Source organism: Primulina eburnea, unplaced genomic scaffold (genome assembly GCF_022965805.1).
Source record: "Primulina eburnea isolate SZY01 unplaced genomic scaffold, ASM2296580v1 ctg739_ERROPOS11973397, whole genome shotgun sequence".
Lineage (NCBI taxonomy): Eukaryota > Viridiplantae > Streptophyta > Magnoliopsida > Lamiales > Gesneriaceae > Primulina > Primulina eburnea.
Window position 1 is genome coordinate 2,972,121 of NW_027331510.1, and position 26,362 is coordinate 2,998,482.

Sequence of the window (26,362 nt, forward strand, 5' to 3'; positions counted from 1 at the left end):
GCTCCAGTTTTTTATAACACAAACCATCATTGATATTCCGGGGAAAATAGAAGCACGGGAAAAAAAATTAACCAAACGTATCGAAATTAAATTTAAAATAATTTGTATGCTAAGGGTTGAATGAAATAAAAAATCCTAATATAAAAATATGACGCACCTATTTTAGGAACACAAACGCACGACAAAAATTCACTACCTCGGTTCTCCAATTTCTACAATCTGGCCAACAAAACAAAATAGGAAAAAATCTGGCATTCAAATAAATTTACAGATGTAGTCCCTTCAAGAAAAATATAAATTAAAGAAATAGTGACACTATAATATGATATCTTGCTACCTTATTTTTCCATCTTGTAAAACCCATGACCAGGGAGTTCAATTTGATCATAATAAAATATAAATATCAATCACATCGTCGCACCCTAAAAATTTGCGTATAATTTTGTAAATTTTCATATATTTGAATTCTTGAAATTGTGACACCAAACTAAACCCCTAGCAAGCAAAACCAAAACTACTCCTCAACGCCCAAGCTGCGCTCCTTCCTTCGAGAAATTCCTCTCCCGTTATCACTACAGTTGTTCCACAGATGCCTGAATTAAAGAGGTTAGAGATGGGTGAATCCTAGCAGTCCTTGACGACCGAGCTTCGCTCCTTCCTTCGACTAATTCCTCTTCCAGTGGCCACCTCGGTCGAAGATCAAGCTGATTCATTAAAAACAAAAACTTTTAGGAAACGAAAGAAACGAGGCAATTATCGAAGTTGCAGACGAAAACTCAAGGCACAACAACGTATATCTACAAGCTATGCAGTCATTGCTGATGAAACTCGAATATTATAGTCGTGAACAGAAAACATACAACGTGATCAATAGAAAGCATGATACGGTCTTTACAGAAAAAATATAACATCCCATTGATCCAATGCCCATATTCAACAGAAAAGGCAAATTTATAGCCCGGGTTTAAAACGTTCCGGCTTCGGTTAACATTTGAAAGGGTAGAGGCGACGACATGAAAATTAAGTCGTTTAACAGTGGGAGAGTTGGACATGTAAAAAGTGCTAGCAAACCAAATGCAGTGTCACACTCATATTATAAACTTCCAAAAACTAAAAACCAGGAAATCAACAAACCAAGGCATCCGCAGGTTCACAGGCAGGTGGTGGAGGATCGTATCCACCCATCTGAAAATGCTCGATGCCAGTCCAAGCAATCATGACACCTACCATAGATGACAGTGGTAACAACCATTTTGTTGATTTTGAATTATGATATAACGTCATATATCTACTTTTAATCGGGACTATATTTGACACAACTTAATAATGCCATGGCTTACAATGCGACAAATACAAACATGAATTTCTCACCATTGTCTGTGCGAAGACTAGGTGGAGGGGAAACTAGTTGCAGACCGGTCCTTCCCACAATCTTGTCGAGCCGAGCTCGAACATATTGGTTGGATGCAACACCACCAGAGACTACCTATCCAAGGCAAAATAGAGCATGGAAATCACAACATTTGAGATTGACAAAATTATGAAACAAAAGAAAAGTAGATGCATTTTTACAAAATATGGTGGATAGAGAGCAGTATGAACGTATTTCACAAACCAGATGCTTTATAGAAGGCTCGATCTTCAATGCCCATTCTATTGCTCGTTCACACTTTTCTTCTAAATGCAATACTGCAACTCTCTGCATGAGGCATACTTAGGAGGTAAGCAATTCAGGACATCCAACTATGAGTCTATGACAATAGACATGATAAAGATACTACATAAAAATTGCACTCTTAATTATCTGAAAAGAGGCAGCAATATTGGCCCTGGCCAATCTGTCTTCAGTACTGGCTGAAGAGATTGGGATTCCAGCATGACAGCATCACTGCAGAACATCAATGATATACAATTGTGTGAAAGTTTGTAGGATAATACATGTATACTATCTGAATGAGTTTGAGCATAAAACATAATATGTAGAGAACTTTCAAAATATGTCATATTTGACATGTCATACGCAAAATCGAGCATTTACTGTTGTAGCAAAAGTAGAACCCAAATAATCTATAAAAAAAAAGTAGAATCCAAATTTTTAAAACATATATTAATAGTTCAAACACTACATTTCAATTGTCATGTCATGTAAACAATCACATAGGATAGTACATGCAATTGCTGCTTCTATACGTTTCCTTCCTACTAATTATGCCAGTTCGCAATTCATGATAATCAAATACATAATTTTGACTGAAATTCTAAACGTAGAGCCGAGCTTCCACCACTATACCGTTACTAGTGGTGACAGTGCAACCAAAATCTTTTCGACCACACAACTGCTTAAGTATCACATTTTAATTGTTGTGCTAAATAGACAACAACAAAAAAATATAGATGCAATAATTAGTTCCCAACTCGATATATATACATGACAGCTCCTACAACGTGCTAATTTTTGCTAACTAGGGGGGAAAATTCTGATGCACTAGATACACCGTTTATTCTCAATTATGGATAAAACAAGGGCAGAGACAGATATACATCATATATTTGGCATAACCCCAGTCTTGATAAATAAAATAAATATCAGAAAAGATGGTTATAAATGATATCCACTAGCGATATCGTGCAGTGGCTATAATCGTGAAGCAGCAAAACAACTGATCGAGTAAAATTAATGACAATAATGTAGTACATGTTTTTGGATTCAATTGCCAGCCTCACTTGAGTCTTAAGACCTGCGTAGGAGAAGTTGCAGTCTTTATGCTGATTCATAGGGACCTACAGCACAACAAACTATTATCTTATTGTAAAAATTGTACAAGCACAAAATAATAAAAAATAAAGATAGATACTCGGAAGATAGCTTGCCTTGAATTTAACGGAATTTGGATCACCCTCTCGAGCTAGCTCCTCTAATGCAGGGCCCCCACTCTTCCTTAGATCGAGACCGAGCCATTTTGCTGTCTTGTCATATGCCTCACCAACTGCATCATCAATCGTGGTTCCAAGTTGTATATAATGGCCGAGATCACGAGCAAGAATAAGAAGATTGTGGCCTCCTAAGAAAACCCACAAACCATACATACATGGTAAACATCCTAAGCAGATGCATACCAAAAGGACAGGTGAAAAGAGCTAAGTGGCTGTCATTTTAAGCAGCACCCCAGTTGCAGTAATTTCCAACAATATTTTTGGGACCCGTACATGTCATAAATGTAAGAGCAAAATTAAGAGAAAAATGGGGGAAGAAAAGAAAAAGAATCTTAAGGATATAATTATCATACCTGAGATAAGCAAGGCCATGAAAGGGAATTTTAATTCTCTTTCCATTAACCTAGATGTGAGCAATATGTAAGTTTTCAGATTTCATGAAAACCTATCTCTTGCCTATATAATTCTTCCAAAATAAGAAAATTATTCAACAAACGATTAAGTTCAATTTGTTTCAGTAAAGAGCACAAGCATAATGTACAGTTAGAAATCATAGCATATAATTTATCTTTATTGTCAAGGTACATTTACGTAAAGAGAAACAACAAAGTACATCATTGTTAAGCTGTAATAAAACAAATCTAGGAGACAAGCTCGAGTTTGTGGCATTGGTTAAATAACAGCGTGAGGTTTGTACGTGCAAGAAATATATCTTGTCGCTAAAAGTGAGTCAAACTGAGACAATGATGAGATCACACTATAACCTTCACTAATATAATCTTACAAATCAATTTTAAAACTAATATCATTCCTTGGTCATTCGATGTTAGATGGAATATTGAAAAAACACCGATAAAAAGTAAGCATTAAGATTTAAACTAAAATAAGTAAGTGTTTGTATGAACCGATTGATCCATATATACTATTCCTCCAGTGATGATGTCTAACTTTCACACAATCCGGTTACCTAGCCACCAAAGCATGTGCTTCCATGTGATGTACACCAATGATTGGTAACGCAAAAATTCCAGCAAGTTTCCGAGCTTTCCTCACACCAACTGCACGAAAATCCAGTAAACTCGTGTGCTTTTCTCTCACCCATATGATTAAACAACAAGGTATAATCTTATAAAACCAAAAGAAACAATGATGTTTTTATTTTTTGCTTTTTATACATTTAATTATTTTGAACAATTTTGAGTGTAAAATGAACTAAATTAATAAACACAACACCATGTTATGCATTTAAAGCGTCACGTTTCTTTAATGTGTAGAAACTTGTCGTGAAGGAGAAACAAGATAGAGTTCAAGATAGGCAGACAATTAGTACCTGATCAATCACTTGAGCATGTGCTTCTTCTGCCATTTTAGGAGCAACTCCTCCATATCGGGCAAGCAAATCTGCCTTGATGAAGTTGAGGAAAAAACTATCCTAATCGGTTATTAAATTTTTGACGAAGTAAAATACGATATATTAGTGAGATCGATCATCAAATACATATTTTCTAAATAGCAGGAAGTAACACGATATTGTAGTATACAACCAGATTTTAAATAGATGCCGACAGAGGAGAGGATTTTTAAAATTGCTTAAGAAGGGTAGAACCAAAAAAGTAAGCTTCCAGTAATCAAAATACATGAACCAATAAGGCAATATTGTTGCTGGAATTCAGGTATCTTCCATAGCACCAACAGGAGAAAAATAGAACAAGTATTTAATGGCTCCTCTATAGTGAAAATGTGTGAATTATTATGAAATCCTTTGTTTCTTCATGACATGTTAAACAAGTAACTTTGTGCCCACACAAGTGATATTAAATCAAACACAACCACCTTATATTGAGATTCAAGCACCCTTATCAGACACTTTAAACTGGTACAAAGGTCTGTCACATGGCTCATAATTTTTTGTTTAAAGTTTTGGTCATGTGCATAACTTGGGTCAAGACAAGAATGTCAATCAGTTTGTAGCTTAAAAAGGTGTAATATGAATACAAGTTCACAGCTTACACCAAGTAGACTAATTTCTTCCTGTGGTAAGGCTTCATTTAATATCTTCATTTTACCATCAGTGCATAAAAAGCAAATAGTTTCTGATGAGAATACTTGGGTGACACAGGTTGGGTCAATTTTTGTAATAAACTCGAAGGATCTCTGTGCATCACAGAAGAAACAAGGCAGAAGTTTAAATTCACTCAATCCATGCTTATGAATTCCATAAGTTCATATATACTTGCATGCATTTACACTTTTTACTCATAGCTAAACAGGGTTGTATAGATAAATAAAATTTTGATATTATAAGAAAAAATAAACTCCAATGTATTAAAATTATTCACCCTTGAAGAAAACTCACATTAATATGCACCAAGAACGGATGACAACAATGGGGGAATTAATTAATTATTATTATTTAATCTGTAATGTTCTCATCGCTGCATTGTTCTCCCACGAAGAAGAATTGATGACCTACTGAGGATATGGATCTATGGAGATGGAATTAATCATCGGTCCATTATATTTGGTCAAAAATCAATCAGATTGATTGCGTACCGTTCTTCCTTTAATGGTCAAATTCTGCAAGGTCCTATTCTGATATATGGGACTTAAAGAGTTATATTAAAAAAAGGAAAAAGAAAATCCTCCTTAGTAGTATCAATTAAAATGACGGTTTCCATGTTGCCAAAGACGTGAACAATGAAATTAGATGATGAGCCTTGAGTGTCTGATCCAAGTAATATAGGAATTAGGTTCAATAATCAGGATATTGTTGAATTAAATTTAAAAAAAATCTCACATTTGATTAAAACGTAATGAACAACTAAATGAAGGCAGGCCAAGCATTCCACCAACGTCACACCATATAACATGTTTCCCTTATCATGTGTGGATTATGTGCAATATGATAACACTTTAACACAAAATAGTTACACTATCAGCGCAATTGCAAGATCTTAATCCTCCAATGAGTGAAAAGCTCGGAGTATATATATATTTGATATGGTGAAAACCAACCATGGATACCTATGTGAATACCGCTAAGGTGTGTCCTGTACATCGAATAGTTAGACGTCACCTTAGTCGGTGCTCACATAGGCACCTAGACACCAATGTTTGAGAATCACCACTTTCACTGTTTGTGGAGCATCTAAAAAGGCAAAGCACAGGCAATCATAACCACCATGCTAGAAAGGCTATTCCCAATATCAATCTTTCCACCCCAAAAGAAAATGCCAGGATCCACGCATATATGCGAAATAATAATAATAAAAAATGCATACCTGAGAAGACACAACTTGGCTGAGAATTTCACCATTGCTTCGAACCTATCATCACACAAAAGTTCGAAAGAACCAGACTTTCATCATTTCTTTCACAGATAACCACTACCCAAAAACAAGTTACACAATATATCCAATACAAATAAAAGAATCAATCCAAAAAAAAAAAAAAAAACACACACACACACACACAATGAATATCAACTAAATTGTGGGGTGCGCTGTCGCTCGACCTCGCTCCACAAGCATTAAAAATGCTTACTATAGCTGCACCAGTGTCGTCACAACCAGTTTCGATGCCCAGAACAACTAAATCTTCAACTATGCCTGATAAGTTTATTGCTTGTGCTTTTGAGAAAAAAGATAAATGGGCTGAAATTGGATTGAAATGATTATGGAGAGCTGGATATACGAGTCTGCTAAGGCTAGAGTGGGAATAAAGTGAGGGCTTGCGCCAAATAGTTAAGCGGGATACAGTGGCAGATAGAGTGGAGACCATAGACACCATTTGAGTTTGGGAGAGATTTTGTGCAGCTCGTCAGTTATCAACGTTGAATTAATTTCAAATCGGCCCCCAAACATGTTCAATTTTTTAAAAAACTATCACTTATTTCACTCTTTTTAAAAAAAAAAAAAATTGTCGAAGTTGCGCAAATTAGAATATCAATTTTATATTTTTTTTTGAAAAAATTGAAATAGGTAAATTTTTTATTATTGAATACGAATTCTCTTTGTCAATAGTTTTTCGAGTGAGTATATCGCATAGATCTTGTCATATGTGGTTTCTACCTTATTTGGTTTAAGGGCTCACATGTTCAGTGTCATATTGAGATTTTAAAAGATCTGAGTCGAACTTAAAAATTTGAGTTGTTTGAAATAACAAGTCAAAATTTTTAATTAGAAAAGAGTTTTCAAAATATAATGCCATCATCTCTATTTAGATAAGTTCCAATGCAGGATTCCCTAATATTTTTATCATTTTTTCACTATTATGTGGTTATGAACATTTAGAGAAAAATTAACTCTCTTAATTCATATTTTCATGTTAAACATCTTCAATAAAGTTATAAAACAAAAAATAAAAAGGAAAAAAGGAACAATTTGATAATTAGATTTCATAGTTGTCTTATTCATTTATTTACATATACATTGACTATACAAAAATGAATCAACTCATATTTTGCTATTATCTAACAATTTCGTTCCACCATTGTAAGTAGTAACAAATTCATCATTAATGCAATTAACCAAATTGACAACCAATGCAACCATTTGACAAATAGTGTGAGATCATACCTAATAATAGGATGAACAGATTTACTTGTATGAGAAAACTATATTTTTGATCTTGTAATTTTGTGACTTTGTTATTTTAGTTTTTTATGTTGTCAAATTTCAGTTTTATTCTGTCACCTTTGATTTTTTTTTTTGGTAATTTCTGTATTTCTCATCGAGAGTATTGATGTGACAGTGCATACGACAGCAACACGTCAGTATTACATCTGTGTCACATCAACTTCTTGTCAGAAAAAAAATTTTAATTGCAAAAAAAAAAGATAGGAGAGATAAAACTAAATTTTGACAAAATAAAATATCAAAATCACAAAGACACAAATATGTATAACAAAAAATAATAATTTTCCCTTATTTGTATATATAGAATCAATTTGCAATTGGGAAAAGTGTGGTCTCCTTTTTTCTTTGATATTGTTGGTGTCTTGTAACAAAAAATTTTTGGGTGTGTTTGAACCAATACTATATTTTGGGCCCTTTTACATTATGAGCCTCGAGCAGATTGATTTGTGAGACTCACCACACGTACGAGGTTTTGTTCATACTATCCATATATATATTGTTTTTATCTTTTTAGTACATGTCATACGTGTTGAGTGGATAAATTATAGACATTTATTCAAGCATGATGTATGGATATATGATCATGATTCATCACTCATCATACGTGTCATGTGCTGAGTGAATAAAGACGCTACTCATATGAATAACATCTATCAAGCCAGCTACGAACCTAAAACGTTAGTTCAACTATTTATCCAATGTAGATGGTATTGTGTAAACAAATTCTCTCCTCCTTTAATAGAATCATTATTGCAGTGTTTTCATTTGAAGGTAAGTAATGAATCAAACACGCATTATGTAAAAAAAATTAAGACATAAAATGTTGTGTTTGTACACTACTAGTCCAAAAAATTTATTGGGATACTTTGGGTTGGGGTGCATGTTTTTTTTTTTTTTAATAAAAAAGCAATTAATTAGCAAAAAAAAATATAGACATAATAAAGTCATTGATATATATGAACGAAATAATTTTGATGTAAAAAAAGGAAATGTAATTGTTTTCATCTAAAAATTAAAGTTAAATAACCAAAATGATACTTGGGAGGTTGATGCTCAGTAACATTGTATTAATAATAAATTTGTACTCTCCAAAATTTAGGTTTATTCTATATTTCTTAAGTACTTTAATAAGGAAAATATGCATTTTTAGGCCATCTATATTTGTTTTTTTGCAATTTTGATTTTCTATATTGTCAAATTTCAGTCTTGATATATTATCTTTGTTTTTTTATTTTGGTAATTTTGGTTCTTCTTTCGACTTAATGTTGATGTGATACTATGCGACATTTATATGTATAATTCCACGTCATTATTTTCGATGAAAAAAAATGATTAAAATCAAAACATACATGACTAAAACTGAAATTTGATAGTATAGACGATTGAAATCGCAATATGTCGGACGACTAAAATTACAATTTTCCTTTTTATTTATAACAAATTTTACATGCATAAATATTAAACAAAAAAGACGTGTGTATATGACAAAAATTTGTGTGAGACGATCTCACGTGTCGTATTTTGTGAGACAAGTCTCTTATTTGGGTCATCCATGAAAAAATATTACTTTTTATGCTAAGAGCATTACCTTTTATTGTAAATATATGTAAGTTGACTCGTAGTACAAATAAAGATTCGTGAGACCGTCTCATAAAAGACCTACTATATATACAGTGGTTGAATGTGAACAACCATATTTATTACAAGTAACGTTAAAGTCATTCAGTTAATTAGAAATGTTAAATTGTTGACGAATGATTCTGAAAATGTGCCCCCGACCTTTCAACGGGGGAGCATCAGCATTTGCATGGGAGTCTCCGGTTGATTCCATTTTATATGTAGGGACACTACCCCATGATAGAATCAATGACCCAAATTTAGCCATATATATGGGATCCACTAATTTTTTTTAAAATCACATATGTGTGTAAATCTTATCCATCCAAACTATGTAAGGACAGTTCCCCACATATAGCATCGAAGCAACAAGAGTCTCCTTATTCCTAAAATCGTGTCCTTTTGCCACTGGGAGCCGTCGCTATTTGCATGCCTCCCACGTTTCCACTCTCACAATTTTATTTTATTTTTTCCAAATGCAATCAAATTTATGCACCCAAAAAAAAATGTTATGGACCATTAATTCAACATGGCCACTAGTCTAATTCCATCCTTCCCAAATTACTTGTGAAATCCATTTAAAATCTTAAAGTTCTACATTTATTTATACACATATTTTACTAATATCTCCGTATGCAGTAAAAAAAAAACATGCAACTATTTTTTAAATAATTTAATAAAAATAAAATATAGAGTTTGGCTGTAAACTCGGGTATTACAATAAATTTTTTAACACGCACTAAAAAACAAATAAGTCTTTAGGACAGAGAAAGGACCTATTAATTATATTGTACTATTAGTTAGAAAAGCTAATAAATAGGCATGCAACTGCCTCTTTTGCCTTGCTCGCCATCTCGTTTTGCCATAGCTTTCCAATTCCAAGAAATGGACATGGAGGCAACCGCACCTCAGTGCAATGCTTCCATAGGCGTCGTTTCGGCTGTTGCATGCAATGATTCTGAGGTACGATTAATGCCTCCAAATAAATTAAGGAAAAATAAGTGATTTATTCATTGGATTCAACCAAAGAATTATATCTGAAGCTCAAAATTAAATTATGTTTTTTTTTTTATATATAAAAAATGATTCCTCTAGTACTCAAACCCAGTCGGGGTCTACCTACTAAACAAAATGCACAACATAATCATTTGGAATTTGCATTTAACTGCAGGTGCAATCATTTTTATTACTAATTGTTGTTTGTTACATATCCATCTTTTGGTTTTTTAATTATTATTATTTATCAAGAAATGTACAACACAATCATATTGCAAAATCTATTCGCAATCAATTCATATATATACTTTCCGAAGATTTGGTATTTTTTAAAAAAAGTATGTTGAGGAATATTGATTATATATATATATATATATATATATATATATATATATATATATATACACGTACTGTTATGATTAGGGTTTTTGCACTTTGTTCACTCACAAACCAACATAATCAAATGCAAGTTTTCCTTTGTCTTTTTTGTTTCTTAAAAGGTGGTGGTGGTGAGGTAAAAACTTGTGTGAGACGGTTTCACGGGTCGTATTTTGTGAGACGAGTATCTTATTTGAGTCATTAATGAAAAAATATTATTTTTTATGTTAAGAGTATCAATTTTTATTGTGTATATCGGTAGGGTTGATCCGTCTCACAGATAAATATTCGTTAGACCGTCTCTGGTGGTGGTGGTGGGGTGTGTGTGTAAATTGACGGCAATTATTTGTTGGAGCCGATTCAAGATTTATGAGATTCAAATTTGGAGTGAAGTCCGTTTGGCTGGAGTAGTCAATGGGCTTAAAAAAGTATCTTGATTGGTTACAAAAATTATGTTTTTAAAAAATATTTACAAATTAAGTGATTTCTTTTTAAATTAGAATTCATGGTTTTTAGGCTTCTATTTCTATTTAAAAATAAAAGCAAAACCACGTTTTATCAATTTTCTTTATGTTTTTTTTAAAATAAAATAAAATCACTTTAAAAATCTGGTGTATTTAAGTGTTTTTTTAAGTAAATATTTTCAAATGATGTAGTTAAAATAAATGAATTCTAGATTATATTATTTCTGCTAATTTTCACTATCTCCAATATTTTTTTGTTTTGTTTTGTTTTGTTTTTTTGGGAACCGACGCTAATTTCATTTAGTACAATCTTGACTTCTGTTAACATTTTTCATTTTCCCTATATTGTGATTACCAAGAAATTAAATTGACTGCGTGCATTAATACAGTTGGGATAATAGTTATTGAAATTCATATTTTTTAGATAAAGTTAAAATTTGACTTAAGTAGTAGCCTGTTTACTGCAATAATTTGGATTTCTCGTTTTCAATTTTTCTAGCAAAGGTTCATGCATCTAAAAGAATTACTATAAATTATAATTTCGTATATTGGCTAAATTTCAGTGAGTATCATGAAACATCTGCTGGATGTATTATAAACAAATACTTTAAATTTTATACATATATAAACGTCTGGTGGACAATTTTACTGGGTAGTCGACCTCTATGGTCACCTATCCAATATGTGAATATCACGTCATTGGAATGGCGTAGAGGTAAGCACGATGAACAACATAACATAACAAAACTATATGTATACATATATGAAAGTTGATATATACACTCGATTTTTTGTTATTTGCATTTCATTTGTAAATAAATTTGACCCATATATTACAAATGAAATAAAGTGTAGATACCAATTATTAGTATAACTTTGGAATTCTTTTTGTTTTTTTCCCTCACAGTTTAAATCATGTTAAGTATAATAATATATAATATAATGTTGATCGAATGATGCAATGGAAGCGACTGAAAAGATAAAGAATTTTTGTTATATTATAAATTTGAAATTTTTGGTTCTTAAACTTCTCTCAAAATCTTTCAATCCAAACACATGGTAAGTATACAAACTCAATGTGTATGTATGGTTTTGTGATAATCACAAGTTTCATCTTTATTGAGGCCTGAACAATCTGTTACACTCAGGAAACCAAAGATGGGACAACTGATATGTATGGCAGCCCGGCAATGAAAGGGAGGACTGGTGGATGGAAAGCCGGAATGTTGTTGCTTGGTATCGATAAAATTACATTGTTTTGATCATATATATGCAGTACTCGGGATTAGCATTTTTAGTGTTATATTTGTATTGTTGAACTAACTGGTTGCTTTGGATCGAATGCTTGTTCCTCAGTAAGCGAAGGGCTTGCTGCACTCGCATTTACTGGTGTGGAAGTGAACATGGTTCTGTTTTTGAAATCGGTTTTGAGGCAGTCGAATGCGGATGCAGCCAAGAATTTTAGTACTTGGATGGGAACACTTAACTTGTGCACGCTGTTGGGTGCATTTCTCAGCGACTCATACTTGGGAAGATACTTGACTTGTGTTGTATTTCAAGGCGTTCTAGTTGTTGTGAGTGATCTCTTGACTTGATAAAGTTCACGTTTTAGTACTTCCTCTGTTTCTTTTCCTTACTTGGTGTTTTAATTTCTGGTTATATAAATAACGACGTTAAACGTTATCGTTTAAATTCAGGGCACTGGGAGTAAACAAGGAGATAGGTTGATAATTGTTTTAGTGTTGTATATAATTGCTTTTGTTGGTTTGCTAAAGACGGCTCGAATATGATTTTTAGTTTGTTAATACAACTACATATGATTGTTCCTATCTTTGAAATATCCCATCATGCTTCAAGTTTCGACCACAAGGAGTCTTTATAATCTGTGATCATGTGTTGTATGAATTTTTCTTTGTAATGCTGTTGCAGGGATTGGTGCTATTTTCTTTGTCAACTCAGATGTTCTTGCTTGAACCAAAGGGTTGTGGGAAGATGGGAGACCCGTGCAACCAACCGTCCCCAGAGAAAGTCGCGATTTTCTATGTATCCGCATATTTACTAGCTCTAGGAAGTGGGGCTATAGAACCAGCACTTGCAACCTTAGGTGCAGATCAATTTGACGAGGAAGACGCCGAAGAAAACAAGTCAAAAACCACGTTTTTTAGCTATTACTACGTTGCCTTGAATCTTGGGTCCTTGATTGCGGAGACAATATTGGCTTACATCCAAAATATAGGGGAATGGGTGTTGGCATTTTGGATATCAACCTCTTGTAGCTTTGTGGCACTGATTTTCTTGTTGAGTGGAACGTTAAGGTATAGACAGACTAGGCCTTCTGGCAACCCCGTATCAAGATTCTTTCAGGTGGTGGTTGCTTTTGTGAGAAAATTGAAAGTAGATTTACCATCATGTGGAGATGAGCTATATGGAGTTCGTGCCATCAACAAAAAGGGCGATGGTAGTCGAAGAATATCACATACCTACGATTTTAAGTAAGTTAATTTAAATCATAAATCCCACTTGTCACCTGCTGCGGATGATGCCACCACTGAAAATCCTCGTCTATGTTATTTCTAGTCATATATGTGTACTGTTGATCCACAACTCACGAGCATGACCCATGAGGTACTAACGTGGGATCTACGAGTTTCACAATAGCCAATGCACGTATTCCCTTGTGGTTCCACCCACGTATACACCTTAAGTGACTCCAACCAGTCCCTTAAGTGACTCCAACCAGTCTCTGAGTTCTTCATATAGCTCTGCGTTAAACTTAACGATTGGCCGAAGTCTAAACCACATGAAACAACTGTTTTTCCCCATTGATGCTAATGAAAGTATGCTGCTTCTTATGTTAACAGGTACCTTGACAAGGCAGCTGTTATAACTCCATCAGACAAGATCTTGCTGCAAAGTAAAGGCCAAGCTCCCAATCCATGGCATCTTTGCACCGTGACACAAGTTGAGGAAGTAAAATGCGTCCTAAGGCTTCTCCCAATATGGTTCTGCACCATCGTAGCATCAATAGTATTTGTACAAGTTCTCTCTCTTTTCGTCGAGCAAGGGGCAGCAATGAACACGCTGATATTCAATTTCCACATCGCCCCAGCAAGTATGACGGCTTTTGACATTATAAGCACATCGACTTTCATACTCTGTTACGAGAAGGTCATTGTACCATTATACATCAAGATAACAAAGAAAGAGCTCAACGCTCCGAGCGAGCTGCAAAGAATTGGTATAGGAATGATAATCTCAATCATAGCCGTCATATTTTCTGGCCTCGTAGAGCAATATAGACTGAAATACGCTAACGAAGGAGACACAAGTTCTTTGAGCATCTTCTGGCAGATTCCACAGTATGTGCTCGTGGGAGTTTCTGAAGCATTCATTTACGTTGCACAATGGGAGTTCTTTGCATCTCAAATACCGGACGGGCTGAAGAGCTTAGGACTTGGCTTATCCATGGCATCTCCAGCTTTAGGTAGTTTCTTGTGCAGCATAATAGTGACTTTAGTGATGAAGATCACATCAAAGAATGGGAAACCGGGTTGGATACCTACGAATCTGAACGAAGGCCATATGGATCGGTTCTTTTTCTTGTCAGCAGCTTTGATAGCCTTAGATCTTGTGCTGTTCGTCGCATGTGCCAACCGGTTTAAGTGTATCATACATGAGAAACGAGAGGAAGCAAAGGAATTAACAACAGCTCTACCTTGACTCGAGGAAGAGTGAAAAAACTACAGAAAATGCCGGGATCTTGAAATAAAAAAAGTCATATTTCTTTTCTATCAGTCATTTGAACAAACGCAACAATTTAAATAGCTGATGTAAAGTAACATTTCATTTTCTTCTGGTTATAGCCGAGAGAATGCTTTAGCAGATACTAAGATTACAGACAGTACTGTAAGGCCCATGAATTCAAAGGTGAAATTTCCGCAGTTCATTTATTTCCGGGCTGCTTGTTTTCAAGAATCTTGTAATTCTTGGAGTGGACACATCAGTCAAAACTAGTGAATCATTGAATTCTATAACTGCATTAATCTCCGAATGTTACAGAGCAAGAAACAAGAGACACATCCAACTGAGATGAATCTCTCAACGAGAAGCAAAATATATATATTTTTGTATTATACATATTCAAAAAGATTTTTGGTTTTTGGCGTAGATATTTATTTTTTTTCTTTAATTGAAAAAAATTATTTCTTTATGTGCATATATACTTCATATTTATTAGGTTTTAACAATTAATAATAATATTTATTAGTTTGTAATAATAATAATAATTATTATTATTATAATAATACTAATAAAAAATAAATAATAATTAATAATAATATTTATTAGTTTGTAATAATAATAATAAATAAATAAATAAATAAATAAATGTGTGGTAAGGGACCATCGGGAGAAGAAAGAAAGAACCGATTCCAACTTCCACTGTAATTCTGCACCAGTCCCATGCCTCTCACACATCACAATCACAGACTCCCTGTTTGTCTCCACCGCCGCCAATCTTCCATCCTTTTCTCCTCCACTGCCGCTGCTAAAAAGCTCGTTCCATTTCTCAACATGTTCACGTCATCCCAGCAAACCCCCGCTGCTACATCACCATTACAGGACAGCAACGAAAAACAAGAGCAAGTTACCCAAGTTTTGAAATACCATAATCAAACGAAGCATTCCTTCAACAACTATGCACGTGGCCCTCACGGTCTTGACTGGGCTAACCAGCCTAATCCCTTCCGCTGCTACCTTTCCGCTGATCTTCTACCCCTGCTGCACCCCCCTGAGAATGAGGTGAATTCCCCTTCCTATTTGACTATATTTAATTCTTTAGCGAAGCCGGAGCCTATCTCGAAATCTTCCATTTCTAAGTTTTTCTATAATTCCTTAGCATTATCTGCGTAGAAAACGACTGGATTCTCAACCTGGTCGCTACGCGTGAATCCTAGCAGCGGGAATTTACATCCTACGGATGCGTATATCATTTCGCCTCCCGTTGCTTTATCTGATCACTCTTTCGTCGCGCATTACGCGCCAAAAGAACATGCTTTGGAATTAGAGTTCAAATCCAATCTGATTTTCGTGGATTTTTTCCCGAAGATTCTTTTTTGATCGGGTTCTCGTCTATTTTTTGGCGGGAGGCTTGTAAGTATGGAGATAGGGCGTTTAGGTATTGTAATCACGATGTTGGGCATGCCGCAGCTGCAGTTTCTATGGCGGCAGCTGGGCTTGGCTGGGATGCAAGGATTTTAGACGGGTTAGGCTGTGAAGAATTGAAGAAGTTGATGGGGCTAGCAAATTTTGCCCATTTTAGTATTCCCAGCAGGCCCATCAGAGAGAAGATGCCAGCTATTGAGTTCGAGCACCCTGATTGCATTCTGTTGATTTTTCCCAGCGGTAGAGGTGAGTTCGAGGTGGATTATGAGAAGTTGAGCATTGCCTTGTCTAGATTTGCGAATCTTAGTGGAAGGGGAAGCCGAATGCTCTTAGTAAATAAAACCCAGAATCATATGTAAATGTACATTTTCTGTTTGAACTAAAACCCAACTCCACTTGTGTGGCATTTTGTGTTGCATATGTACATGGATGTTTTATAAGTGCGGTAACCTGAAACTATTATGGCATCACTCTTCCTCGTAGTCCATTTTTCCCTCAAAATTTTTAGTTATGAGAAAGATGACTGAATCTGTCCTCCATGTCTTTTAGAAATTGTTGAGAAGTACGGCCACCATTCTGGTCTGACACCCCTGTCTTCTCATCAACAGTTGGAACATATGATTCTGGGTTTGGTTTAAGTAGCATGAACAAGCAATATGTTACCACTTGCCAATATTTTCCGCCCAAAGTGGATAAGTTATTAATTAAATATTAACAGAGTTAATCGTTCAAGGTTCTCAATATTGATAATTTTTTTCTCATTAAGACACTGGTCTAATTTTCAAGTTTAGATATTCTCACCTATGCTCATTTCATATTCTTAAAATATTTAATTTAATACACTTTTCTTAGTATTGCAGCCTGAATAAACTAATTTAATTGAAGCAATAGTTGTCCCAAGTTTTCCAGATCAAGAGTCTTTGTGCTATTTATTCTTTTATTTATATTGCTAAAAGGCAGGTTGGTAACCGCTGTATCTGCCTGAAACATACCACCGAATTCAAGGAAAATAAATTGATGGCCATACTTGATTGAGGTCATCAGGAAGTTCTTCCTCATTTTCCACAAAGGAGTGAGTAATTTCTGTTTGTTTAGGGTCTGTGTCCATGACAAAACCATTGCTTTCACCTTCAATAAAGAGTTGCCCTTGCTGTTTCTCAATATCATCTTTCCTGTTTTCAAGCATTTTTATCTTCTCATCGGCCAACAAAAGCAGATCATTCAACTGTCTTTCATCAAGTTCATCAATGCTAGCACCATTCATGAGTTGATTCATAAGAATTTCCATTTCCTTTTCTTCGTTCTCTTTCCGAAGTTTCATTAATTTTTTAGTCTCCTCATCCACTCTCCGCTTTAAGAAATTTTCATGCAAGACCATTTTCTTGAGTCTTTCCTGTTTGGGAAACCTCAAGAACCTTGAAAGTCCTTGTTGAACTTCGCCCTCGGATGACCACGTGATTAAATTTCCATCTGAAGGATTCAGAATGATTATACAAATGTATACTCCGCACAATATTGATAGTTCTTTGGCTTTTTTGAACAAACTATCAACCTTTTTTTTGAAAGTGGATGCTCTCTCATTCTCATTGGATATTTTTTCATATCTGGTTCTCTTCCTCGGCATTTTTGTGTTGGTGTTTTTTACCGGCACAAACTGCTGGTATTTATAGGAGCGGACTCAGAAAATTGGGTTAATTAGGTCATGACCAAAGTTAATTTGGTGAAGCAATATTAGTTGACCAAGATAGTACGAATTTGGGTTGGATGGTCCAAGATTTATCTATATTGCGAGGTGACTCATGATATATTTACATTTTGAAAATTGAATTTAGAAATATTGAGAACATATTTGTTCAATGTGAAAATTTGCATCAGGAATCAAAAGTGAATGTTTGCTGTCAGATTCGAAATAGCATACATATAGTGTGATATATGTTATACATCGACTATCATTATATGGTAAGATGACTTTGCACGTTTTAAATACACATGGTAAGATGATTGCACATTTAAAATTATTTTATATGGTAATACAACTAATATGCTTACTATTTTTCATTGAGCACAGATAAATGAAAGCCAAATGTCGATTTCTGGCCCTCCATAATTTACTTACATGGAATGATGAATGATTTTGAGAGTTGTCCTTGACACTGGATTAGAACTCTAGATTTTTTTATGTTGTAAAAGCAAATGAGACAAGGTTTTGTTGTTAATAATTCTTGCCCTTTCCTATAAAAAGACAATGATAAAATAAAAATGAAAATGAAAACAATGGTGATATGCAAAAATTAGCTGAGAGTGACAGAGTTATTATCTTTGATTATCTAATCAAAAGGTCAAATATTGCTTATAAGAATAAATTCTAATTCATGCAAGGCATTGGAATAAAACTAATTAAACAATCTCCTTTGTTTCAAATTTAATGCCATTTCTTTCGGTCTGGTTTAGTTATTGATATTTGACCATACATACTAGCTGTTGGAGCCCAGGGCAAATGGTAAACCTTACTGTTGATGTAGTGATCTGCTTAGCCCTTGTTAACTTCAAGATAATCATTGCATTGCTAGGAACATCTTTTCATGGATTTACACATTTCATTACCAATAATGTTCATGTAATTGGCCAATACTGGCACCTCATCCCACAAATGTGGAATGTCTTGGTAACTAGTTAAATTTCCCTTGTCACTTCCAATTCTGGTCCCTTTATTGTTTGTGTAAAACTAGCATTCTTGAAATTGTTGTCACTATCCCCCTTGGTTCATGGTCGTTATTGTTATCCTGAATTTTGTATTTTGCAGAAATTTCCTACATTTTGTTTGATGAGTACTGTATTTTTTAGGAGTAAAGGCTCGATGCTCTTATAAATATACTTCTACCTGTAATTTGTTGTACTGGTTTTTATTAAGATACTTCAAACTGTAATTTGTTGCGCTGGTTTTCATTTACCTATTTTCGTGCTTATTTTCACTATACTTGACATCACGAAGATCATTTCATATTTGTTGTCATTTTATCAATCATTTCTGAAATAATTATTCAATATCATACACGAGCCGGTCTTGGTGGTGATTACCTGGTAATGTGATTGCTAATGTTTGAATATGGAGTTCATAATGTAATCCCTTGTTTTGGGATCATACTCATTCTTGAACAACAATCTTTTAAGCTTTTCGTGCTATCAGAACTTCAGGGTCTTTACAACTTTTCTTCCTTGAGATCTTCAAAATTAGCAATTCAACTTCTCTAATCTGTTATTAATTTTGAATCGGGTTGTGTTATTGGGATTGAGCAATACAGTACCATGATATTTTTCACTTATATGTACCACTGATTTTCTGTCTGCTATAAAACATACCAAATTTGTTGGTATTGTATCAGATTTCAATTACGAGTCTTTACCATCATTCTTGATTATCATATGTGGTGGCAAGAATCCTTAAATCATCAACTTTCTATGCGATACTAATTTCTTGATTTACTAGGAAAGAAAGAACAAAATAAATGCAATCTTGCTGATATAATTTTTTTTGTGAGTTTCTGTCATTTCTGCTTCCAATCTTGAGCAGTTTATTTCCAGTTCTAACTCGTTGTGAATTGTTGACAGTGCATGAGATTCTTGGATTAAAGGGATCGAAGTATCAAAGTCTTTATCATTTTACAATTTGGAGCCCAGTGCTTGATAAGCTTATCATGAGCTTACCCGCGTACCCTGGGCCAGACATGGAAGCTTAAGTTCTGAAGAGTAAACAAGAATTCAACCCAACCTGTTACATATAGCAGGTACACGGTCGTAATAAAGGAGTCGACATAAACCTCCTATAGGCAGGTTTGGGGTTCGATTTCCGGTGATAACGAAAAAGCCTCCACCCTCCTCATTCATGTAAAAAACAAATCTACTCGTGTAAATATATGATTCAATTTGCAATTATTTTTGGCATTTTAGGATGTCCATGGGAAAATATATATCAAAGACACTTAATATATAGAACTTAAAAGTCGCACTTTGTATCTTTAACATTTCAAACTAAGTTATATGTACCAATAAGTCGTTTTCGTTTTATTCGAAACTAAGTTCTAATTTCATCAAAAAAATTGTTTACGATATGAATTAAATTCGAAAATTTGTGTGAGACGGTCTTACATATCGTATTTTGCGTTGATCTGCTTCATAGATAAATATTCGTGAGATCGTCTCAGAGACATATTCTATTTCATTTGCTCTTATTTTTATAAGAAATCAAACAAAATCTTAGAATATTAATAATTTCTATTCAGAATTTTTAAAAAGATAATAATTTATATTTTTACGATCCGAAATATAAGTTTTATACTTTTACATCTCATTCTTATAGTTTTGTATGTTATAATTATAAAATTAAATAATCGGTCAAATTTTTGAAGGGGGCATGGGACAAAACTGCAAATACTTAAAATCGGTTCCCATTTGTCAATTCACATATCGTTCTCTCACCATCTCGTCACCCCGCATCGCTGCCGGTTGTCGGCGGAGAATCCAGTAAACCCTGTCAAGTGGGTTTTTCTTTCATTTTTTTGGGTAAAAAAAATCAGTTTACCCCTTTCTCAGGTTTAATTGATTAAGCGCTCTGAAAAGATGGACTCAATTATAAAAAAATATCAACAGAAATTCAGAAAAGTCAAGGCCGAATTGAGCCGCTGGGATGAGTTTCAAACTCGTCTGACTTCACAATTTTCTAATGCCGCTTCCATTATTCAAAGGTTGCAGGTTCAATTCTTTCGCTCTAAATTTCTGTGCTCGAATCAACTTTCCTTGTATTAGGTGAATGCATCCAAGCAAATGATATTCTAATAAGCGTTTTACATGCATATAATTGAATTACACATGGTTTTTCATGTGTATATTAATGACGTTTTTTTATCAATGTACAAGTTTCATGCTAGTGCATATATGTAACAGCTTATCGAAGACTGCTATTCTATCTTTGTACGGTTTGTATTAATTTGAAGTTTCCCTTTCAATTGTCTTTCTGGAACTTTAATGCTTAGGTAATTCAAGATTCAGGAAACTATGGAATCTTGAAATGCGTAGAGGGCATTGAAGATGCTGTGTTGGGGAAGCAAATGGAGTCACTGCAAACCATCTTACTCTCAATGAACAACACCTTGTAAGTATTGTTCAGGTGTTGGAATTATATTCATGTAACAGCATATTGAAGACACTATTCATTTTTGTAAAACTTTTGGGACACAAGCTGTTCGTTGCATACCTTGACCTTTGTAATGTAAAAATAAGGACAGTTTTGTTTTTGTTTTCCTTTCTTTACTGGCAATTGAATTCAAGGGAAGAATTTCGTGGAGTTGTGTCATCGCTCGAGAAGATAGTTCATGATAGTCGGCAACTGGCAGGACCGGGTTCTTCGCAGTCAACAGCAAAGCAGCTGAGGCAACGGATCGGCATAAAACCAAGTCTTGAAGATTGTTTAGATGGACTTAGGCTTCTTGAAGATATGCATGAAGCAGAGTATGTGCGTCAGAAATTCTGCACATTTTCAATTTTTTATTGTTATTGAAATTAGTGGTTTTTGGATCGTACATTGCAAGTTTCAATTTTTTAATCTATTCTGTCCCTACTTCTAAGATATATAAGCGATGGGAGGGTGTAAACTCACTTTGTGCATTTGAGTTCTGTGGCATGGTATATATTCACCTATATTCTCCTCTCCTGCAGGTATCTTCTTAAACTATCTGTGGTGTCTGCACTTCCGGCTCTTGCACTGAAACCCAGGTATATTGATTTTAGGATCCGTAAGGTACCATCTGGCTCAAAAAATGTAATTTCAATTTGGAAGTAAGGTTGTTAAAACCTCGAGTTGAGCTTAGAAACATTTTGCTTAAGCGTGGTTGTGATTTTCTATCCAGCTTTAGCTTATATTGACTGCTTGAGTGTCTTAACAAGTCAAACTCGAACAAGTTTTGATAGCATGAAACTGGAGCTGTATTTGAGTTGGACTCAGTTGGACTCAATTTAGTTCGATGTATTTCTCTATTCCTGAAGGTCATGCTCAAGTTGAGCTTTAAAAATCAGCAAACTATATGAAGCTGCCAAACCAAGCTCGAATAAGATATTAACGGTGAATCTCAGTTCGGAATTTGAAATTGTTAGAGAGTCATTCTCACTTTTTTCATTTTCACATTTTGCTCTTTTCGATTTTCTAATGCTTGTTATTCTTACATATCAACTAGCTTATGCTAATTTATATTCATGCATTATTGCCCTTTTCCGATTCAGTGCAAGTGCTGATTTAGGAGCCCTTCAGCAACTCCTGGTTGATCAACCAAACATTCATCAAGAAGAAGGTGAATTCAAGTTGCCTGCGAAAATCCAATGGTGGAATGTACCATTATGTTCCTAACTTGCAATCCAATTTTAGTTAGCAGTTACATGATTCATGATATCAAGAAATGCATCAGATCTTAAAGAAAACAAATGTTTTTAAACTTAAAGAAGACGAAAATAGCATATAAGGCGTCTCTACTTCGTGTTTTGTACACAATATATGACATTGAAACATTAACAATTACGTTCAATGGAATATGCATGTGTTACATGAGGTTCTTCTGTGTCATATATTTTTTTTTTTAAATGACTCGAGCGTACAAGTTTTCTCGTGAAAATGCTCAGTGGTTAACCTTTTCCTGAGTATATTGTTGTTAAGACTGTACAATGAATACTATGCGTTCATTGTTCTAACATCCCAAAATTTTCCTCCAGTCACCCTTATTTCTTTATTTTGTTCTCCAATTTCGCACAGTTTAACGATATCTTTAGGTGAACCGCCCACTGATATCTACTCTTTGTTGTTTCAGTGCAATACATATGCGACATCATATTTGCTGAAGAAATCTCTTGAGATGATCAATAAGAGTGGTCTCTGCATATCGAAGGTGTCTTGATTATTCATGAGTACCTTCAAAAGGTGGAATTTCTACGTGGTGAAACTTTGGAGGGCAAAAGGGTTTAATTAGTCATGATTAATTGCTGTTGAAAGATGGTTGTTTGTAGATTTTTATGAAGTTTTGGTGTCCTACTGTAAAGAGAGACTGCAGATTTTGACACTCAGTGCATCAGAAGAAGGAAATTGGTGATCGAGTTGTGCAAAATCCAAATAAACCGAAAATTGGTTTTAACGATTTTTCGACAATTAAAACTTTTGTCTTGCACACGGTTTAATTTGAATGGACCTTAAGCCGTACCAGCATTCCTATTTCAAAGTACCTACCATGAATGATTGTGCATTAAAATGTACGTCTAATTTTATTATAAAATATCATATTATGTATACTAAATCCTGGAGAGTTGCTCCATATGTTCACGGACAGAGTAAGACTGTCTGGTTTATCGAACTACCTATGCATGCGGAGCAGTCCTTCGTGTCCAAGTCACCTCTGCATTGCCATAAACTGAGCCCTCGGGCGAGACGGTCGAGGGGCCTGTTCCGAGAGCGAAGGAGTTGTAGAGGGTGGTGTAAGAGGAGCTGGTCATGGAGGAGAGTATGGAGTAGAGGTTTGTTTGGTATGGTTAGTTAGGCTGATACTTTCCTTGGGGGTAGCCGCAGTAGATGAAGGCGTGGGATTTGGTGAAATGGATGTTATTTTTGAGGAAGATGACGAAGAAGAACAATATGGTTATGAGAAGAGATTCAGAGGTGGAATTTTTAAGGATTTGGTCGAATTCACTTACCCGTTCAAATATTGCACGTCAAGTAGTAGAATATATTTTTCTTTTTTCACTCTTTTTGAAAATATTCATTCACCTTGGAAGACAAAAGTAAAAAAGGTGGATCATAGACCAATAAAGGCCCCATGATGTGAAATTTGAATGGGCTTCAATTGAGCAGCTGATTTGTTTGGGTCTCCTTGATCTGGAGAACCCCATTTATTCCCTCTGTTTTGGCTTTTGTTTTTTTAACCAAAAGTCAAGTCATTCCAAAATGTCAGACAAAACCTAATGATTATGTTAATCTCATATTTCAATTTATTATATATATATAATCTTATATTATAAATCATTCATTATGTAAACCATAAAATAAAAACAAAGATTTATGCTAAATAATAATAATAATAATAATAATATAAAAGTAAGCAGACGGTTAAAAACAATTGATGCACTATTTGTAGTTGAACCGTTGCCGATTCAATTTTACGACGGTTTTGTTATAATAGTCCGTCGCTAAAATATTCTGTCGCTTACATGGAGTAACGTCTTGCTTATTATTTTTAAAAAAAACCCCACTCTACTTACGACTTTTGTAATACATGACATGGGCTACATTGAGCACAATTGTTGACTGTTGTGGAATTCATTTCCAAAATTTTATATCTTTTCAGTGGAATAAAAACACTTTTTCCCATTGGAGGTGATTATATTTTAAATATATATATTTCTGGGAAGTTATATTTCCAGTATAAATTAGCCTTTACCAGTGGTATAATGAATTAGATCTTAAAATAATTTTAATTTTTTATGATTAGTATTTGACATGTAATTTCACTTTTCTGAAACTTTTTTTTGGATTTATAATATCCGATATTTACTTTAGTTAGTTTTCTCTCCTTGGTTGAATTAAATATTTAAAAATTGTATATACGAACTTGAACAATCTTTTTTTGAACTATTTTTTAGAGTCGAGTCCCAAAATAACATTTTTCTTATTGGATAATTTGAATCTATTTATCGGTATTTGGCAATTTCTTACCATGTAATACACATAACATGAGCATGAGTTACATCGACATGGACCTTTTGCTAATCCATTTAGCTACTTCGATTATCTAGAAAATCATTAATCTTAGATAATAATTCCGAGGAAAAAACATAAATCTAAAAAAAATCCTTGTAGAACGTACCGAAAACTAATTTCAAAATATAAAATCCATAAAACTAAACAAATAAAATAAAAATGAAAAAATATAGAAATAGTATAATATATATTTTACAAAAAGCTAAATATTGTTTGTCGTCGACATCATGCGGATGGCGGCAAGGTAAGGAGCCTTCACTTTTTATCGGATCTTCTTCCGGGAACAATGAACTGTCATGATTCGGGTCTGGATCTGCTCAAACTCCGACATCCTACAGGGTATGGTAATGCCACCCGGGTGATCGAATCCGTATTCTTTCTCTGATTCTTTCAACAAATCACAGAATAAAGGGTGATTGCAATATACAACAGGCACCATAATCCTCTGAAAATCCCCATCTTTTTGGCCCACGTACACAGCCAGATGCCCTTTCGGAACGGGTGCAGGTTTTTCAAGAGCAGGGACTTGTTCAACCCGGGCGATACCTCGACCAGGATCAAGTTTCTTGGATGCTGTAGATTTGGCTAATCTACTCCCGAGGCGATGTGTCCAGCTGATGAGCCTGGAGATGGGTTTTTTGACCTCGCAGGCTTCCTGGCGGTCCACCCGGCCACGGTGGTGCCGGGAAACCTGCCGGAGAATTGCGACGACCCGGTGCTTGAACAAGAAACCTCGAGTTCTGCCCATGTCTTTTCCCCCCTTGTTTTCAAGAAAATAAGGTGAAACACGAAATGGAAAGAGTGTACAACAAACGAATTCAGTGAAAGGTTCTTGGATCTGAGTTTTGATTTTGAGAATCCTCGAAGAAACGCTTGGGTATTATTAGCAGGATTTAATTGGCTCCGCAGCAGTTACCATGACACCAAAATTTTCCAACCATGGAAGTACCTCCGAGGCCAAGACTTTGTGGCGGTGGAAGAGGTGGTTGACGGCGGAGGAGGATGTAGGGAGAAGTACTCCAAATGGTGGAGGAAAACTGCAGGAGATTCGATAAAAGGTCTGAGACATTTAAACAAGAGAGAGCCGTGAAAAAGTCAAACGGACCAGAACGGTTCTTGAATTGGCGAAGGTATAAAGAAGTTTCTTACATGAAAAATATCGACATGAATTAATTGGTTTGAAGTCATATTATAAGGTTTCTTGTATTATATATTTCTAAATAATAGAATCTTATCTTCTCTTTTTTTTTTTTTATTATCAATGTCGTTATCATTTGATATATATCTAATAAACTCATTAATTTATAAATCAAGTGAATCGAGATAAATAATACTTATCAAATATTATCACTTATGTGACAAACTTGAACAAGATGTTGATAAGT

At 34.6% G+C, this 26,362-nt stretch overlaps 4 protein-coding genes and 1 pseudogene across 5 annotated transcripts; 3 read left to right on the forward strand and 2 right to left on the reverse strand.

Moving 5' to 3' along the window:
* Positions 1 to 355: 355 nt before the first annotated feature.
* On the reverse strand, positions 356 to 6,714 carry LOC140822219 (probable tRNA N6-adenosine threonylcarbamoyltransferase, mitochondrial). The gene is made up of 14 exons (XM_073182961.1): positions 6,449 to 6,714; positions 6,216 to 6,260; positions 6,011 to 6,082; positions 5,001 to 5,088; positions 4,265 to 4,366; positions 3,902 to 4,059; positions 3,288 to 3,337; positions 2,872 to 3,062; positions 2,696 to 2,781; positions 1,795 to 1,880; positions 1,616 to 1,689; positions 1,372 to 1,486; positions 1,135 to 1,223; positions 356 to 704 (listed from the first exon to the last, which is right to left on the reverse strand). Exons 1-14 carry the CDS (start codon positions 6,712 to 6,714, stop codon positions 573 to 575), a joined length of 1,554 nt encoding a protein of 517 aa, XP_073039062.1. The 3' UTR covers positions 356 to 572.
* Positions 6,715 to 10,038: 3,324 nt separating this feature from the next.
* LOC140821861 (protein NRT1/ PTR FAMILY 7.3-like) lies at positions 10,039 to 14,910 on the forward strand. Of its 2 annotated transcripts, none has more exons than XM_073182509.1 (5): positions 10,039 to 10,151; positions 12,175 to 12,262; positions 12,383 to 12,600; positions 12,956 to 13,518; positions 13,888 to 14,910. In XM_073182509.1, the coding sequence occupies exons 1-5, from the start codon at positions 10,074 to 10,076 to the stop codon at positions 14,744 to 14,746; spliced, it is 1,806 nt and encodes a 601-aa protein (XP_073038610.1). In that variant the 5' UTR covers positions 10,039 to 10,073; the 3' UTR covers positions 14,747 to 14,910. The 2 variants fall into 2 exon arrangements, with proteins under 2 accessions (XP_073038610.1, XP_073038611.1); XM_073182510.1 differs by lacking the exon at positions 10,039 to 10,151 and adding an exon at positions 11,965 to 12,085.
* A 520-nt stretch (positions 14,911 to 15,430) lies between these two features.
* Positions 15,431 to 20,211, forward strand: LOC140822135 (uncharacterized; annotated as a pseudogene).
* A 399-nt stretch (positions 20,212 to 20,610) lies between these two features.
* Positions 20,611 to 23,489, forward strand: LOC140821880 (uncharacterized protein At5g43822-like). The gene is made up of 6 exons (XM_073182548.1): positions 20,611 to 20,938; positions 21,220 to 21,338; positions 21,515 to 21,694; positions 21,902 to 21,958; positions 22,463 to 22,530; positions 23,041 to 23,489. The coding sequence occupies exons 1-6, from the start codon at positions 20,807 to 20,809 to the stop codon at positions 23,082 to 23,084; spliced, it is 600 nt and encodes a 199-aa protein (XP_073038649.1). The 5' UTR covers positions 20,611 to 20,806; the 3' UTR covers positions 23,085 to 23,489.
* A 1,558-nt stretch (positions 23,490 to 25,047) lies between these two features.
* LOC140821794 (auxin-responsive protein SAUR36-like) lies at positions 25,048 to 26,141 on the reverse strand. The gene has a single exon (XM_073182396.1). The coding sequence runs from the start codon at positions 25,723 to 25,725 to the stop codon at positions 25,240 to 25,242; it is 486 nt and encodes a 161-aa protein (XP_073038497.1). The 5' UTR covers positions 25,726 to 26,141; the 3' UTR covers positions 25,048 to 25,239.
* Positions 26,142 to 26,362: the final 221 nt, after the last annotated feature.

Coding starts and splice junctions, on each gene's coding strand:
- LOC140821880 (XM_073182548.1), top strand. CDS start 20,807: ATGGACTCAATTATAAAAAAATATCAACAGAAATTCAGAAAAGTCAAG. Junction 20,939..21,219: donor CCATTATTCAAAGGTTGCAG/GTTCAATTCTTT, acceptor TTTAATGCTTAG/GTAATTCAAGATTCAGGAAA. Junction 22,531..23,040: donor AAACATTCATCAAGAAGAAG/GTGAATTCAAGT, acceptor TTGTTGTTTCAG/TGCAATACATATGCGACATC.
- LOC140822219 (XM_073182961.1), bottom strand. CDS start 6,714: ATGGTCTCCACTCTATCTGCCACTGTATCCCGCTTAACTATTTGGCGC. Junction 1,881..2,695: donor GCAATTGAATCCAAAAACAT/GTACTACATTAT, acceptor GCAGTGATGCTG/TCATGCTGGAATCCCAATCT. Junction 1,487..1,615: donor AGCCTTCTATAAAGCATCTG/GTTTGTGAAATA, acceptor TGCCTTGGATAG/GTAGTCTCTGGTGGTGTTGC.
- LOC140821861 (XM_073182509.1), top strand. CDS start 10,074: ATGGACATGGAGGCAACCGCACCTCAGTGCAATGCTTCCATAGGCGTC. Junction 12,601..12,955: donor TTCAAGGCGTTCTAGTTGTT/GTGAGTGATCTC, acceptor ATGCTGTTGCAG/GGATTGGTGCTATTTTCTTT. Junction 13,519..13,887: donor TCACATACCTACGATTTTAA/GTAAGTTAATTT, acceptor TTATGTTAACAG/GTACCTTGACAAGGCAGCTG.
- LOC140821794 (XM_073182396.1), bottom strand. CDS start 25,725: ATGGGCAGAACTCGAGGTTTCTTGTTCAAGCACCGGGTCGTCGCAATT.